The sequence below is a fragment of the Pangasianodon hypophthalmus genome, chromosome 20 (genome assembly GCF_027358585.1).
Source record: "Pangasianodon hypophthalmus isolate fPanHyp1 chromosome 20, fPanHyp1.pri, whole genome shotgun sequence".
NCBI classification, from domain to species: domain Eukaryota; kingdom Metazoa; phylum Chordata; class Actinopteri; order Siluriformes; family Pangasiidae; genus Pangasianodon; species Pangasianodon hypophthalmus.
The window spans coordinates 19,075,168-19,092,946 of NC_069729.1; the positions used below are offsets into that span (position 1 = coordinate 19,075,168).

Sequence of the window (17,779 nt, forward strand, 5' to 3'; positions counted from 1 at the left end):
ATGCACTGTATAAACATGTTGTAATATAACAGAGTAAACAGACTAAAGTCTATTGCTTATGCTTCAGCCTTACTAATATACTTACAGAATCCGGCCTCTGAGGTGAAATTATAATAAGTGTGATAATAAAGGAGTAGGCAGTTAAAATAAAATGAATATAATGACAGTGAGATGCATATTTTCATCCAAATTCATCATGATATACAAAATATACACATAAACTCATTTTAAAAAGAATTAGTTCAGCAAATTACCGAATTTTCACACACACCCCAAATGTAGTCAGTTAAGTATTTAATATTTGCACATTCTTTATGTTTGAAAGTTTACTGGTGTGTTAACTTGTAAATTCTTGATTTTGAAAAGAGAAGGATGTTGAACACTGTTGCTAGGCAACTGGGGAACATGGATACCAAGCACAAGGCTATTACTTCGCTACGTAGTTTGTAGAAGTATCTCCTGCAGACAGCATAAAGACAGCATGACAGTATAAATACATGACACAAACCTGTGAGGAATCTCAACCTTTCCCTCAGATATGTTGGTAAATTTCCAAGAAAAAGGTCTACGTGTGCATTATCACAGTAATTACAATTAGCATAGAGTGCTAATCCAATTTCAGTAGGCTCTGCCATTTTGGGAAACATCAAACTCGTGAATTCAGTGCTGTGAGAATTTTTTTTATTATTTCAAACGTCATGAGTACCACAAGTCTAACATCTGGATGCTTATGTTGGGGACTGAATTATTAAAATATTAAGCAGATTATTTAATATTTCACAGGAGCAATGGAGCTTTTTTAATTCCTGAACATTCCACCAACATTAGATCTAAGTTAACATTACTTATAGGTTCACTTGTTGGAGCTATTCAGGTATGAATTAAACCCATTCAATTCAAGTGACTAGTCAAAAAAAACAAACAAAAAAAAAAAACCCTTCAGTAATAACTTTGATATGGTTAACAAAGCTTAAACATCAAACTTCATTTCAGTTCTTAACTCCACATACTATAAAGTGGCAAAATCCAGAATTCTAAAGAGCAGAAATCCCAGAACAAAATCTCTTCAATACATCTTCCAGTCTCAACATATATAGTCTCAGAAATATATAAAATATATAGAATATATTTTCCAGTCTCAAAAATATATAGAAACAGTCACCTCTACAAATACTCACTGACTGAGTCCAGGAGTCAGCATGGCACAAAGGCCAAATAAATATACATTCAAATAAGTTATGAAAGTAAATTAATAAGTGTCTGTGAATGAAATGAACTCAAACTATTAATGCATCAATAATACTACGTTCATTGTCTACATACACGCCAAACATGGAGCTGGAATTTCAGCGACAAGTGGCATTTAAATTGAAATTTTCTCAATTCTTTGCGAACAAGGTATGACACAGAAAAGAGACAAATCCAAATAACTGGCTTGAATGATTCCTTGGACCAATCCTTTTCTTCAGTTCCCTACTTCCTACATTAGATCCTACACTTGGAAGGAAGTCGCAGAGATCGGTGGTGTCTCTAGTGAGTGAACACAGCTAGTACAGTTAACTTGCTTGGTTAATCTGCCAGTGAATCCTGTAACATGTAACATGTAATTCAAAAGCAACCAGTTTTCACACAGATTAGTGCATCAGTTCATTTCTGTTTAACTGGTTAGCCTATACAGCCACTACTCTTTCTCATCCAAACTAAAAAATGCCCACAACAGACATCAATAGCAGTCACTACATGACCACAAGAGACCACAAAATTGCTACAATCTTTTGGCTAACTAGCCTGATGCATTCCAACAATAAGCAGTAAAAAGCCATCCTTCATTATGGTGATGAAACCAGATGTACTGAAACAGATGTGTAACAAGCTTGAATTTATACTATTTTTTTTTTTTTTTACATATTTTACACATTATGCATTTGGTGAATGAGTGGATATGAAGTGTGAAAACCAAAATTGAGAGATTTTGAAAGAGAAGTCTGAAACCTTCAGTCTCACGTTCATGCTCATATTCATGTGAGCAATATTTATACAATGTGTGATAATATTTGGTTTCCACACAAAAGCATTACATTTTCTGTCATTGTTGAATTCTTCATGCATCAGGAGAGTACACGGTCATGTATGAAAAGACAACAAAAAAAAAATGGCAAAAGGTCACATTTCACTTCACTACTTTTACTTCGGTATAAAAACAGTGTTTTGAAATTTTTTTCCTGCTCGTTTATCAGCTGGTTTGGTCTGACTTAGTTCATCCATGATTGGATAGATAACATTCAAATTCACTGGCACTCAGGAGTGAGTGGAATTGGAAAGAATTCTTTCAGGAGCAGGTAGGATTGGTCAGACTTCTGTAGGGAGTGGGCAAGATTGGTCAAAATTCCTTTGGGAGTAGACGAGATTGGTGAGAATTCCTTTGGGAGTAGGCGAGATTGGTCAGAATTCCTTTGGGAGTGGGTGAGATTAGTCAGAATTCCTTCGGGAATGGGAGAGATCAGTGAGAATTCCTTTGGGAGTGGGCAAGATTGGTGAGAATTCCTTTGGGAGTGGGTGGGATTGGTCAGAATTCCTTCGGGAATGGGAGAGATCAGTGAGAATTTCTTTGGGAGTGGGCGACATCTGTGAGAATTCCTTTGGGAGTGGGTGACGTCTGTGAGAATTCCTTTGGGAGTGGGTGAGATCGGTGAGAATTCCTTTGGGAGTGGGTGAGATCGGTGAGAATTCCTTTGGGAGTGGGCAAGATTGGTCAGAATTCCTTTGGGAGTGGGCAAGATTGGTCAGAATTCCTTTGGGAGTGGGCGACATCTGTGAGAATTCCTTTGGGAGTGGGTGAGATCGGTGAGAATTCCTTTGGGAGTGGGATTAGTATACCACATGCACACCTCTAAGGTCGTGGCACCTGTGTTCATTTGGATCTCAAGCACGTTTAAGGCACTTGTACACATGACAATGCTCTGCTGATCCCTAGTCAGAATGCACTTGATATGATATTTATTTAAGAATTTAATGCTATAGATACTATCAGTCTACAGATGAGTCACTTTAGCATTTCCATTTCTTGCCTGGTGAAGACGATCCTGCTGGAAAAGATGACAGCGAGCAGGCTGAGGACCGAAGCACACACCATGTAGGCTGTGACGCTGCTGAAAAGATGCACGATGGAGCCCATGAAGAGCGAAGGTACGACCTGCGACAGGAGGTATGCACTGTCCAGGATGGCGATGTCCAGACACATTCCTCTCTGAGGCTGGTAGGAGCTGGGCGATGTGTCCATGTCCAGGGAAACATGGGAATTAAGTGTCGAGGAAACAGGCGATTTGGTCGTGGAGGATACTCCGGCATGGCCATTCAAACACCCGTTTGTGTTTCGGTACATGGCAGAAATCTGCTTATGAGCTGATTCAGCCAGGTCACCCCTGATGGATCGGCGTTTGGGTCTACTCCTGGAAAAGAACACCTGAGGGGGACAAAAAGAGTGTGATTATGTGAAAAAGTTATGGAAAAATCACGTACATTTCACATGTAAGTAATATGTGATCACCTGTGAAAAACATGTGAAGGTGCATTTCAACATGTCCTGAGCATGTGCACAAGTGAACTCGAGTGAACACATCATGACAAACATGTGCCAAATAAACCACATTTGTAAAATAAACCAAATGTGAACATAAATGCGTAAAAAAATGAATCATATGAAAATTAGATTAATCATATGGGGACAAAATATGTAATAAATAAATAAATAAGAATTGTGTAAAAAAAAAAAAAATCATGAAAAATAAATGAATTGTGTAAAAATCACATGAACAAAACGAATCACGTGAAAGTCACAAGAAAATAAATAAATCATGCAAAAAAAAAAAAGTCTATAGACCACATGCATAAATTTCATATGAACCAGGTGCTTATACAGGTGTGACGTTTCTGTAAGAGAGAGAATTTTTCCTGCAGCTCACCTGCTTGTCTGAGTGGTAAAGACAGGTGAGTGTGTACGGCAGGATCTGCAGAGTACAGAAGGTGTAACCCGTCAATGCCGCCATCACAGTCACCAGGATGATGTTCTTAGAGACGGTCATTACAGCTGTGCTCAACGCCAGCAGTGCCAAGCTACTCAGATAGAGTACACGTGCACCAACACACGCCACCATCCGCTCCATCAGTATAGAGAAGGTCACCGAGGTCACACACTGCAGGAACAGGCCGAGACTGGCCACGCGCACACCTGACGAAATCAAACAGGTAATCTGGTTAATCCCCTACACCTGTACACTGTAATGATTTATAATCTCACCAGCAGGCGTCACTCAGAAGAGGACAGGTTTCATTTAGAGTCTGGAAACTCTCACGGTTTCTCATTAGGGACCTAAATCTACAGCTGGATTTTTGTAAAGCTGATTTGTGACAATGTCTGTCGTTAAAAGCACCACGTAAATAAAATTCCTACTTTCAGGTTTGTCTAGAATGAACTAGCTTGAGGTTTGCTAAATGAAGGAAGGATGTCTTGCAGTTATCCTCAAGCTGCGTGTAATCTATAATACCCAAAAGTTTTTCCAAAAAAAAAAAAAAAAAAAAAAAATGCAGTTAATCTGAAAAGAAAGGTATGGATTTGTGTAGCTATGGATTTATTTGAGGGAAAAAACCCCAAACTAATTATATTAAAAATAATAAAGAAAAACACATATACATATGAATATATATATATATATATATATATATATATATATATATATATATATATATATATATATATATATATATATACACACACATATATATATTTTTTTTAAATATGGTGGAGGTAGAGGCTCCTTTAACTGTAAAATAAATGAATGAATGAATGAATAATCAATCCATGGACTTGTTCTGTCCAGACTTCAAACAAATCAAACTAATTATTTAAATGTGAGTTTTTTCCAATGCATTTTTGATAAATTTATATGAGATTGTAGCTGACATTATTTTAGACATACATTTTTTTATATGTAAATGACCGAAGTGACCAGTTAAACAGATTAATAGCTATAAGAAGTCAATATTAATGCACCGTGATGGCAAGACAATACCTTCCTCGTAGCGAAGTCTCTCTGGAGAGCCTGGTTTAGCGCTGGGCACGCCGTCATACAGTCCCTCCCCCACAAAGTCGGTATAAAACAGCACAAACGTCATCAGAGCCATCCAGCTGCACAGCTCGGCCACAAACAGCCTAGCAATCACCCTGGGAATGTGGCTGCACACTGACCAGAGTCTGGGCATGACTGCGAACAGGCTAACCACGGCATGCTTCAGCATCTGCGCCCTGGAGAACAACCAGAACGGCCAGCAGCACACACCGTACGAGCTCGGAGATCTCCTGGATGATTCAGTCACCACTCCGGCCGTCTGCTCCTCCGAGATCAAGGCTGTGGTCATCAGGCATATGAGGAAGAGCCCAGTGAGGAGAGCGTAGATGAAGGCCTCCTGGCCTCCCAGGTAAGAGGACGCACCCAGGCCCGTCCAGTCCACGGCTGGGAGCAGATACCCGATGCATCCTCCCAGGCTGAGCATGATGGAGTAGATGGAGAAAGCCTGACGGCTCTCCTCTTCTCCAGGGTAGAGATCAGACACCAGCGCCTCCAGAGGGGTGAAGCAGGCCTGACTGCAGAACTGCAATACGCAGATGGACGACACCAACAGCAGAACCTCCAACCTGGTACGGAAAATCAACATTGACCACCAAATATCACAGTATCTGCTGGACAATTGGGTGCAAAAATATGTACACCCATAAGACAAGATGAATTACTCAAGAGATTTAAAGATAGCATATACAGTCAAGGGCATACAAACCTTTACATCCAGGACAAAACAATGGATTTTATATTAACAGATATTTAGCATGGTAGGGCTTAAAGAGGGCATATACATTCGAGTGCGAAAGTTTGCACACCCTCAAGACAAATAAAGGAATTTATACCAAACCATTTAAAGATTATAGTGTATACAGTCAAGGATGTACAAACTTTTGCACTCATGACTAAGCATGCAGTGATACACATACTAGTATCACTAGTAGTATTGCCAGTTTACTTGTAGAAATGCATTTACATGATTAGGTAAAGTGAACGCACCCACGCTGATGCTGTTCAGAGAACAGAGAGGTGATCTGGGAAGCACGAGGAATAACCACAAGGCCGAGCAGCACACCGACACACAGGGCCCAGATGAAGGGACGCCGGCGCCCATAACGACTGTTCCACCTGTCGCTCGCTGAACCGAGCGGAGGGACGAATATTAAACCCAGTACAGGGCCCACACCTACATAACAAGGAACAATGCAAATGAATAAAACATTCAAGATTCTGTATGAACATTTTTATCCAGATATATGCAAATCAGATTAAAAAAACACACACGATTACAACTACAATTTTTATCTAATTAAAAAACAACAATGTGAGAACTTTGTCAACTTGGAATAACAGGAAGTTTTCCCATCCTCCTGAATTCTCCCACTTGGTCAAGAACGTTGCATTCATGTCATATGGAAAAAAATGTCATAGGGGAAAACCACCTTCTGACACTAGGCTGGAATTTCTAGCTGGTAAATGGGAGCTTTCTGAGAACACTGATTTCTCCAACTAAACCAACTGGAAACAAGAACATGCCATGGGCATGTGGGAAATATAGGAAAAATAGGAATTGTATAAATTGAGATGTGCTGATGTTTAACGTGAACACAGCTTTACGTGAATTGCCAGCTCATGCTACATAGAAACTACAACCACTACAACTATAATCAAGTAAAAATTATAAAGTTGAAAAGCTGGAAGTTTTCCCAGTCTCCTGAATTCTCCCACTTGGTCAAGAATGCTGCATTCATGTTATATAGGAAAACCACCATCTGACCACATCGACCACCAAATTGGAATTTTCAAGTCGTAGATATTTGGGAACTTTCTGACAGTACCGATTTCTCCAATGTGAACTCATGTGCAAAAGCTTTCTCGTTGGAATAACAGGAAGTTTGCCCTGGAATTTTGGAATATATAGGAACGCTATCTTCTGAGTGGGGAAAAAAAAGCTAAAATTGACCTCAAATTGAAAAACCTTGACATCAGCCTCCATGTTGGAAATTCAAGTCGGAAATGTGGGAGCGTTCTGACAGCACCGATTTCTCCAACTAAACCCGGATGTGGATGTGAGGTAACTAGAAACAAGATGTGAAAACTACCTTCTGACTTAGGGAAAACTCTTCGGAATTCCGAGTCAAAAATTTGGAACTGTTCTCCAACTAAACCAAGAAATGGATATCCAGAAACAAGAACATGCCATGCGTCCAAGAAAACAAAGTTTTAAAATAAGAATTGGACCGTCAGCTTCAGGTTGCTTAAGATGAGATGTGCTAATGTTTAACATAAACAATGCTAATGCTAAAGCAGTGTTGAGGAACCCCTGCACTAGTGGGCAGATAAATTTTAGATAAATTTCCCAAATTCCCGTTTAATTTCCAGCTCTCATGCGCTCACTCACCAAGCACCATGGTCATGAAGCGTTCCTGCACTCCGGCCTCCAGGAGCATGGGAGGAATGTAGATGGTGCTGGTGGCCATGCATATCTCCAGCCCACACGTCAACACGTTGACCAGGAACAAGTCCAAGAGCCTGCTACGCATGGCCAGAAGATCAACTCGTACACTTTTCTTCACACTAATACTGCTGGTGGGTGAAGAACACTCTGACTGTGGATTTGGATATGATCTGGAGGTTCCTCCTTGACCGTAAATCCTCCATGATATTGCCTGGAAAACACACCTCATAGTTATAGTCTTAACTTTCGCTTTCACAGCTTTCATTGTGTAACTTGATCATGCAGATTTAGAACTTGAGAAATGATGGATTAGAGAGTGTGTGACAGGTGTAATTAACTAACCACACCTTCAAATGCTTTGCAGGCTTAATTGGGAAGTAGGTGGGAAGTAAAAAAAAAAAAAAAAAAAGTACAGTGTGACTGTACTGGTCTGGTTTTAAAGTATTTTATTTCACACAATTACTTACATTTCAAAAGCAAACTCTCTACTTTCTACTTGCTACATTTACAATTTATTCTCTACATTTCTCTGTAATCAAATATTTGTAAAGTCATCAGGTGACTTTTTAGCAGTTAAACTTTAACAGATGTGACAGTGAGACTAAGACAAAATCTGTCTGCTGCTACGTACATTTTTGTATCAACAGCTAGCTAGCTGTTAGCATTCAGCTAGTTTGTATCATACTAGTTAACACTTGAGATATTAGGAAGAAAACTGTCGTTCTGTAGCCTTATTCAACGGCGCTGTTAAATTCCTGAATCTGATTGGTTAGAAGGTGTTTTCGTTATTGTTTCTGTAGCAACAACTTACACAAAGGGCTGTGAGGAGATGTTTATTTAACACGTATGGAAGGAGTGTCAGTGCTTTGTAACAGTGTGGAAGTTTTCCACCACAGGAAAGTCTTTCCGGTTTCTTGGTAACATGACAGACATGACTGATGTGTTTTATTATCGCATTATTAAATCCAAGAAAGAGAAAAAAGTGAGGCTGGTGATGGAATGTCTGTTTATCACTGCTATAATATAAGTGAGAAGAGGAACTAACTTGTTTCGCGGATGTTCCCCAACATCCAGTGTAATTATAAATGGATAAAAGTACAATGTGTCGTTCGTTAATAAAATAAGAATTGTAAATGTGTGGAAGCTCCTGTGGTATGAGAGAGATAAAACACTTCAGGACATGCTGTTATAGGAAAATAATCAACAACAGGGTGGCAAGATGAAGTTGATTATTTTTCTATAATACTATATCCCAAAGTTATTGCTTATTATACCACAGCAATTTTCCAACAATTATAATTTTTATTAATTAAAGAATGATGTCATACTTTTTATCCATTTATACTTATATATTGTTTAGTTCACTGCTAAGTAAAACATCATCTTGTACCTGTGTGCTTTGTTTTATTAGATGGTGCTGAGTATTAAGCTGTTGTAGAACCGTGAATGAAGTCATAGTTGCCATGTTTTGGCTCTTCGCTGACTTTCTTGTCTGTATACGCTGGTACTTCATAGTAGTGACAAAATTTAGCTCTAAGTGCCTGCAGGCCACAATGCGTAACAGTATGCAAAATATGTAGCTAATGATTCGTTATATAAGAAACATCATCATCAGGTTGATGTGTGCATTATAGGTTTATAGGTTGAAAACATGCCTCATCTTGCATGATGCCGGAGTGTTAAACTTCTAATCACAGCCTCGCTGTCGTCAAACTCCGGTTGTGTGACATTCCTGTGGTTGTATGCTGTAGTTTTTCCACTAATCAGCATTGGTTACCGTAATTAAAAGCTCACCGCAAGAACAATGGGACCCATGCGAAGGCTGATATTAAACTCGCTTGTGAGTAACCAGACACTTAGTCATGAAGGCTGTTTTAGGATTTGTGTTTGGAATTCCAAACAAAGTGTTTCCTGTAAAGTGTCCCACTAGATTGGATGAGTTATTGTGTTAACAATGGTGTTCCATTTATAGAAACCCAACAATATCACCAAATAACATACTACAAAGTAGCTACTCAACTGTAATATGAGAAATTTTACAGCTAATTTCCTTTTTGGGCAGCTTCATTTTGTATAATCTGGGCTGTTCTAAAAATGTGCCAAATTTTAATACATAGTACACTACATTTTTTTTTTTTTGTAATGAATTATCATCAATCATTAATAATTGTGATAAGGATTAGGCTTACTCTGTTTTCTAATTAATATTATTATATATTTAATTATCATTATTGTATAAATTATCTAACCTTTTAGGCATTATTACATAGGGAGTGTTCTTCATTATTACATAAGGAGTCACTGATTGTTTTTATAAGGCGTTTGTAATAATACCTGCTACACATATGACACATGCCTTTCTCACACCCTGAAATTCTTTTAAAAATATTTTACCCTGTGACTGATTACTTCTCTAAAATAGCATGACACACAGTGTTTCATTCCTTTCTTAACGTTTTTGGACTCAAATAATGTAGGTTTGCTAGATGGTGAAATAAACATTATCCTTTGCGTTAAAAAACTTTACATGTAGATCCCTTAGAATCATAATTTCATTAATTCTTTATTCGGTATTATTTAATGTTCAATGCATTAGTGTACAGTAGAGCAGCTGTAACCGTAGCTGGATTTAATTAGCATACTGTATATGTACTGAATATGATTAATGATGTAGAACTAATCCAATCACAGAGCTGGTAAACAATCTAATGGCGTATCACCAAACAGTGAATCGCACTGCAAATGAAACAAATGTGTGTGATAATACACTATAAAAACAATAATAGAGTCCTACACGTAACTGTGATCAGTCACCTGAACAGTTAATGGCAGAGCAAAGAGAACAGACAGATACATACTGCACACACACACACACACACACACACGTCTCTTTAGAATTGACTTAATGATTAAATGATTCACGAAATAGATCCTGCTGTTATGGTTAATGACTCAGAAAGTAAATCTGAGCCACTGTAATACTGACAGTAACACTGCCTTCATCAACAGTCACAAGGGATTTAGCAACTGGACATTTATTTCCTAAAAAATGTCCTACTTCTAAAATACTGTATGTACAAAGAAATTGCCAGTTATTGATAGAAATGTGTAATTGTTAAACAATAATCCTGACTCTGGTAACTAAACTAACCAGACATAAATAGTAGAAATGGCATAAATAGTAGTTTTTCTTCTCTGACACTGATACTGATACAGATCCCTTGAGTATCTGTGATATCGATACTCATACACATGATATTTTATTATTTAAAAATGACTAGGCTTTAAAATGATTTTTTAAACTCATGCACTTAAAAATACAGGAGAAACACATTGCTAAAAACGCAACTGTAGAAGTACGTAATATACTGTATACTGTACATGTGAATAAAGAACAGTGACACCTATAGGAGAATCTGTGACTCTTAGTTTTTAAAGAGGGTCAAAGATCAAATGCACACCAACCTCAGTTGTTTAGAATGGTTTGAATGGAGGAAGGTGCTAGAAGGCTTAAGTTTTCAAACTTTCTCACCTTTTGTCACTCTCTCTTTCTCTTAGAATCGATTGTATAGTTTACCATCCTTTTTTTGTCTGGAAACTATTTTGTCACATATATTTTTCCGTATATTGTGCAACACAATGACTTTCACAAAAGAATCATTTTCCAGTATATTCTTTTTCTCCAATATCTGATCCATCCTGAGTATTGGGTCAGTGGCAGCTCTAATAAAGAGTGTTGTATTTTTCATTTTTAAATATCTCTGTATTAAGTCAGAAACGGTCAGTTTATTTCCTAATACACTCTGTTCTGTATTTATTATATTTACAGTGATTTTCATGTAAAAGATTTTAACTGTGAAGTGCTTCAATAAAAAAAAGAAAACAGTATTGGATGGGTATCGGTATCGGCTGATATTCAAAGCTACAGTATTGCTATTGGTATCAGAAAAGAAAAAGTGATATCATGCCATCGCTAATAAGAATAATACTAATACTAATAATAATTTTAGCGCCTTTCAGAGATCCACGGCCAATGTACAGATACATACAAGCCTTTAATATAAACAATAGTAATAAATATATTTATTAAGAAATATGTAAGTAATGATACAGCTAAAAGAAAGAAGAATAAAAAATGGATAAATGGAAAAAAAAAGGTTTTTTAAGTCTCAAAAGAATGTTCATGCGCTCTAGTGCCTTCCTAAAAAAATGATACTACATGGATGTGTGTGTGTGTGTCAATGTGGCTTTTTCATTTTCATGTCCACTCAGTGACTCGGTCCTCACAGTAACAGTTACTTTCCACTGCGTCATGTCCGTAATCAAGCTGCTGTTTCATTGTAAGAAAGCAAAAACTATTTTTCTTACTTACTGTATTCTTCTTACTGGCAACTTCACTGTGAAGAAACATTAAAAATAACTTGTAAGTGATTCTTAGTAATTTCTGTTACACTGCCCGGAAAGCTACTGGCGTGTCACGGTGTGGTTTTATTTGCACCGTAAAGTTGGCATGTATTACCAGGAACAAGTGACTAAGGATCTCTGAAGCATATAAGCAGGAAGCTGAAAACTGTGTAACTGCCACAGATGCATCACCACCCATTTAGTCAACTCAAGTCACACTGCTGTGCAAACACACAGAGACTATAATCACAGCAGAGTAAAAAGTGTGTATATACTGTACTGTAGGTGGGATGTTTGCTGGTGTCTGAGCCACTAACTGCACACTCTCACTTTTCTGCCAAACCACAACCCTAAGGGCATCTAAAGCACTCTGTGTGGGACGTATAGATCATTATTATTATTATTATTAAACATCTGAATGTATACTGTAATGACATATAATCGCACTATCCGGTACCACTCAGAAGAGGACGGGTTCCATTTTGAGTCTGGTTCCTCTCAAGGTTTCCTCCTCAAGGGAGTTTTTTCTTGTTTTGGATCTAAACCTACATCCAGATTTCTGTAGCTGCTTTGTGACAGTGTCTATTGCTGCTGTGACGTTAAAGGAAAAGCATCCACGATGATGTTTTATTCCTCTCATACTACAGCAATTTGCCAGTGATTATATATTTTTTAATTTATTAAAGAACACCACAGCATTGTTCTTTTTTTTAGCTGTTGTGGAGCATCTGTGAAACAAGTTAGTTCCTGTTCTCACTTACATTTTAGCAACCTCACCAGCATCTCTTTTTTCTCTCTCGTGTAGTTAATGAGATAAAACCAGACAGCTCGTCATGTTACTGAGAAACCGCAAAGCGTAAACTCATCTGTCCTGAAGACAAACAAAGCACTTACACTGGAGACTCCTTCCATCATTATATCCGAAAAATTATATATACATATATATATGTTTTTCTTTGTTTACTAAAAGCAAATGCATTTTGGTAATGAGCAGAAATAGGCATAGACTTCGAAGGTTTAATAAAGATCAGAGCTTTCCTACCTGAAGTCTCAGACAGGAAAGGTGCTTTGGAGCTTGAACAGTAACTAGGTTGGTCAATCGGCTAGCTCGGAAAACTCGGCGATAAGGGCTCATAATTCTGATCATTCCCAGGCTGATAGACGCTCTATCAAACCCTTCTTATTCGCTTTCTTGCATTGTAATATTTGAACATTGCGGTGATGAAACTGAACGTGACTTGGAGAGTTTTGAAATCATGTGGAACAGGAAACAGACAGTTGAGTTTTATTGTCTATTATAAAGCTAGGTGTGACACAGACTTGGCTGAGAACTCAACACATTTGCCAAATATTTGGAGAAATAAATACTGAGAGATGTTTAATAGGCTGAGAGATGTTTAATTAACTGACAGGTCCACGTACATTGCGTTCTTCGTGAAAATGGGAAAACAAGGAAATGGTCTTTTAGTGTATGTGTTTTTCTTGACTTGCACTAAAACAGGAAGTTAAAATCAAATGAAATATACATGAATCCAAATATAAAAAAAAAAAGAAATATACAGAAATCAGTTTTTGGGCGATTCAAATATTCAGCCGCCATCTTTCTATTTTAAAAGCCGCCAACGGTGATCTTTAATCTAACTCATACTGTATTGGCTGATACACATCCAGGTCATTAAAGATCATTCATTAATTGTCACTTCCGCAAAATGATATATGAAATGATGAAAAATAAAACAAGCAGATGTGAAATACGAGAACGTTTTTGTAATATGTACTGCTTTAAAGCTTAAAACTGTTTTGATTGTTTCATTTGCATGTAAATTTTTTAAAAAAATGAATTAACATAACATACATGGACCTTGATCCCAGACTGGTCATATAAGTTTACAGAGAATATTATATTTATTCATTTTAAATATATAATATTCTCCATATTATAAAATATAAAGTCCAAGCTTACATCTTTTAATAGTTCTTTTAATTATTTACAATAATTAAAAAAAGAATTCATATACATATTCTAGATGATTAAACCCGTTATGTTTTCTCATATTATTCGTTCGTACGTAAAACATTTGATTAAATTTATAACAGTAAAGTTTATAAGCAGTATTTGACCGAGCTTTTAACCCATTACACCCCAAAACGTGATCTTCGCTCCTCCAACTCTGGTCTTTTAACTGTCCCTCAGACTCGTTTGCGTACTGTGGGTGACAGAGCCTCCTCTTCTTACGCTCCAAAACTGTGGAAATCTCTTCCATCTGATCTTAGAGAAGCCCAGTCTCTTAGTACAGTTAAATCTTCTCTTAAAACTTATTTCTTTAGGATTGCTTTTATTTGATTACTTTATTTTGTTTTGTTATTAAATTATTGTTATATATGTTTATATACTCTTATGTAAAGCACCTTGAGAGGCCATTTTAAAGGTGCTATATAAAATAAAGTTCATTATTATTATTATTATTATTATATATAATATTAATAATAATAATATTTAATCAGTATGAGACTTGTTAATGCTTTATAAATATATATTAAAGATAAACTGTTCATTTATGAATAGTAATATTCTAACAATATGATTGAATTTAACTAATTTATCCATAAATTATTGTAAAATCTATCCAGATGTTTATATGGATTTATGATTTAAAATCACATATCACATGAATTTGATTTTGGATAAATATCACAAATATTAAAACAACAACAAGAAAAATATAATAAAATTTAAAAAATCTAGCTGTTAAAGAGCTAAGGTGCTAATTTAAGCCTGGCACATTCATTCATTCATTCATTTTTTCTTTTTTTATCAGTTTTCAATATTTTTTACTGAATTTGGAATTTTGTATAGAACATTTGTAAAGATATCAAGCACATGCACTGAGAATGGCAAATAATCTAGACAGCAAAAGATAATGATTTATGTTAAATTACAGAAAAGTGAGTAAGGGATTTGGAGGTGATTTACATCTCATATTTTCTTATAAATCCTTGAACTGTTTCTCAGTAAGTGTGGACACTGTAAATGATGGCATTATGTTACCTAGTTTTAGCCACAATTTCAGCCAAATTTAAAAATTATTGTCGAATTCTAGTTAAAAGTGAAACAGAAATACGCAATACGTACGTGCGATGAGGATCCTTATCTTCAGTCCTCTTCCCACATGCAGAGAGAGAGAAATGTGACCTGGTGTTTCATCACAAGAATCAACACAGCTGAAAGGAGGAGTCTAATAAGGAAGTCTGTACTGCTGATGACGAAAAAAAAAAACAACTCTCTGAGTGTAGAACCTGAAATTCAGCTTTTAAAGTGCTGACATCGAAGCGTGCGTCATCGTTCACAGAACCAGAGAACAAGCATGAATACGAGACATCATGTAGAAATCATCTGACCTATTAAATGATAAATGACACTTTTCATTGAAAACTTTGAAATTATTACAGAACATAGATTCTTCCATAAACTACTGACATCAGTTTAATATCACTGACTTGAATATTTTTAGTTTACAAGACAATCCAAGTTACCTGCTGATTTCTTTTCTTAAAGATTGCTTTTAAAACTCTCACAGAATTTGATTTCATATTAAAGTGATAAATTAGAGATCTCACCATTAATAAATCATCTACTTTATCTAATTATAAACGATAGAACTGAGATGTTCATTATTTTGTATATTATAGTCTATATAAAAAATGGACTGTTTTCATTGAGCAATCCTATGTGAAAGTTTCTATTCTAGGAAAAAGATACATTTGTGTGCAAAAGTTTGAGCACCCCTGGCCAAATGACATATTTTGTCATGTGAAAAGTAGTTAGCACAATGTCTGCAGCAAACTATTTAGACAATTTGGCAAATATTAATGGAAAGTTACTTTTTAAGTTAAGTTTTACTTCTGCAAAATAGAGGAAAACAAAGTAATTGTGGCGAGTGTAAAAATTTGGACACCCTTCAAGTCGTAAAGTCTCAGAACTTGAGAATTCACGTAAGACTCGTTAGGCAGGTGAAGAACTATCAATAGGAATGATCAGCTGAGGACAATTCCAAAGCGTAAAGAATTCTCTGAATCTTCAACATTTGTGCTAAAACCCAACCTCTAATCAGCTGACTGAGGATCTGAAAATGAAGCTAATTGATGCCTACAAAGCAGAGGAAGTCTATAAAATGATATCAAAGCACCTCCACCCCAGTTTCCATTGTCCAAAATGTCAATAAGAAATGGCAGTTAAGAGGAACTGTGGAAGTCAAGGCAAGATGAAGGGAAGACCAAGACCATTCTCAGATATAACTGCAGAAAGGCAAAGCTAAATCCCCTGCAAGAAGGTTTAACCGACACAGGAGGAGTGATGGAGCGTCCTACTTTGCAGTGTTGCTTGCACAAACATGACCTGCATGGAAGAGTCATCAGAAGGAACGCTTACCATCACAAAAGTCAGCATCTGAAGTATGTAAAACATGAAGTACAAAAGGAATCCTCTGGCCACAATTGCCAAAAGTGTAATTGGAAAAAAAAAAAAAGAAAAAAGGAATAGCATTTGATGGAAAGAACACTTATACTGCTGGAAGAGGCAGTTATTAAGCATGGAGTGGACCTGTTATGCTATTAAGCATATTAAGAGTGGACCTGTTATGCTCTGCGGTTGTGTGGCAGCCTGTGCTACAGGAAACAATGCACAGGTGGATGGAAGTTTGGATTCCAGTAAATATCAACAATTTCTGGAAGCAAATGTGACAAATGTGAAAAGAGATTACAAAGAGATGAAAAAAGATTTAAATGCATCCTGGAAAGTCCTGATCTTGAACACATCTGCTTTTAATTTCCATCAAAACACTGCAGCATTCTTAACAAAGTATCTGAGCCATATCTTTTTTTATACTCATAAAAAAAAGAGTGCAATAAAAACACCTGATCTATGTAAGACTTTCATTTGCATCAACAGTTACAGTAGAGCGCTGCAGCTATTTTTATTTTGCTGGTTAGTTTCACAGTTGGTTTATTTCTTGTTGACTCAGACGTGCCATTTTTCACAAGGAAGTGGATGGTTTGTTGAGAACAACGGCTGACAAAAGACGTGGAGAAAAGAACAAGACAAACATTTTAAACTTCCCAAATGACATTTTTATCTACAATAAAACATGCAAAATATCTACGAGTGTAAATGTAAAATGTAGATACCACCACATTACTGAATTCTCGATTCCCTGGCCAGGTGTCGATTCATTTTCTCTAACAGCAGCTCTGACAGTAGCGCAGCTGCCAATCACATTAATAACGTAATATTAATACGCTCGTTCTGATACGCTATCGTTTCTATAGTAACAGCTCTTTCACAGGGACTTGTACAGCGGACGTTCAAGATAAACAGTTTTTTAAAAATGTGTGTAATTGGTGAAATTTTCTGTAAGGAGACATTTAATAAACATTTATAGAAGGAGTCTCCAGCGTCAGCACGTTGTAACAGTTGGTAGGCTTTCCAGCATCTTCAGGACAGAAGTTGTTTAGTCACACGTCAAGTGTTTTTTTTTTTTCTTATGCACTTCAACAAAGAGAAAAAACAGAGGGTGGTGAGGGAAAAACTTTCTATTTGCTACAACGTAAACAGATATTCCTCAACATTATATATAACTATAAATGGATAAAAAGTATCATTTGCCAGTTTTAAATAAATAAAAGTGATTATTCATCATTAGCAAATTGCTGAGGCGCAAGAGGAACAAAACACTTCGTGCCATGCAGTTATAGGAAAATAATCATCAACTTTAGAGTAACTCCAGATCATTGCACCACTGCATCA

The 17,779-nt window shown here is 36.6% G+C and overlaps 1 protein-coding gene across 1 annotated transcript; it reads right to left on the reverse strand.

Annotated features, from left to right (window-relative positions):
* Positions 1 to 1,870: 1,870 nt before the first annotated feature.
* LOC113537883 (solute carrier family 45 member 3) lies at positions 1,871 to 15,477 on the reverse strand. Its single transcript, XM_026932566.3, has 6 exons — positions 15,110 to 15,477; positions 7,516 to 7,783; positions 6,114 to 6,300; positions 5,070 to 5,692; positions 3,963 to 4,228; positions 1,871 to 3,463 (listed from the first exon to the last, which is right to left on the reverse strand). The coding sequence occupies exons 2-6, from the start codon at positions 7,655 to 7,657 to the stop codon at positions 3,044 to 3,046; spliced, it is 1,638 nt and encodes a 545-aa protein (XP_026788367.2). The 5' UTR covers positions 7,658 to 7,783; positions 15,110 to 15,477; the 3' UTR covers positions 1,871 to 3,043.
* Between the last annotated feature and the right edge of the window lie 2,302 nt (positions 15,478 to 17,779).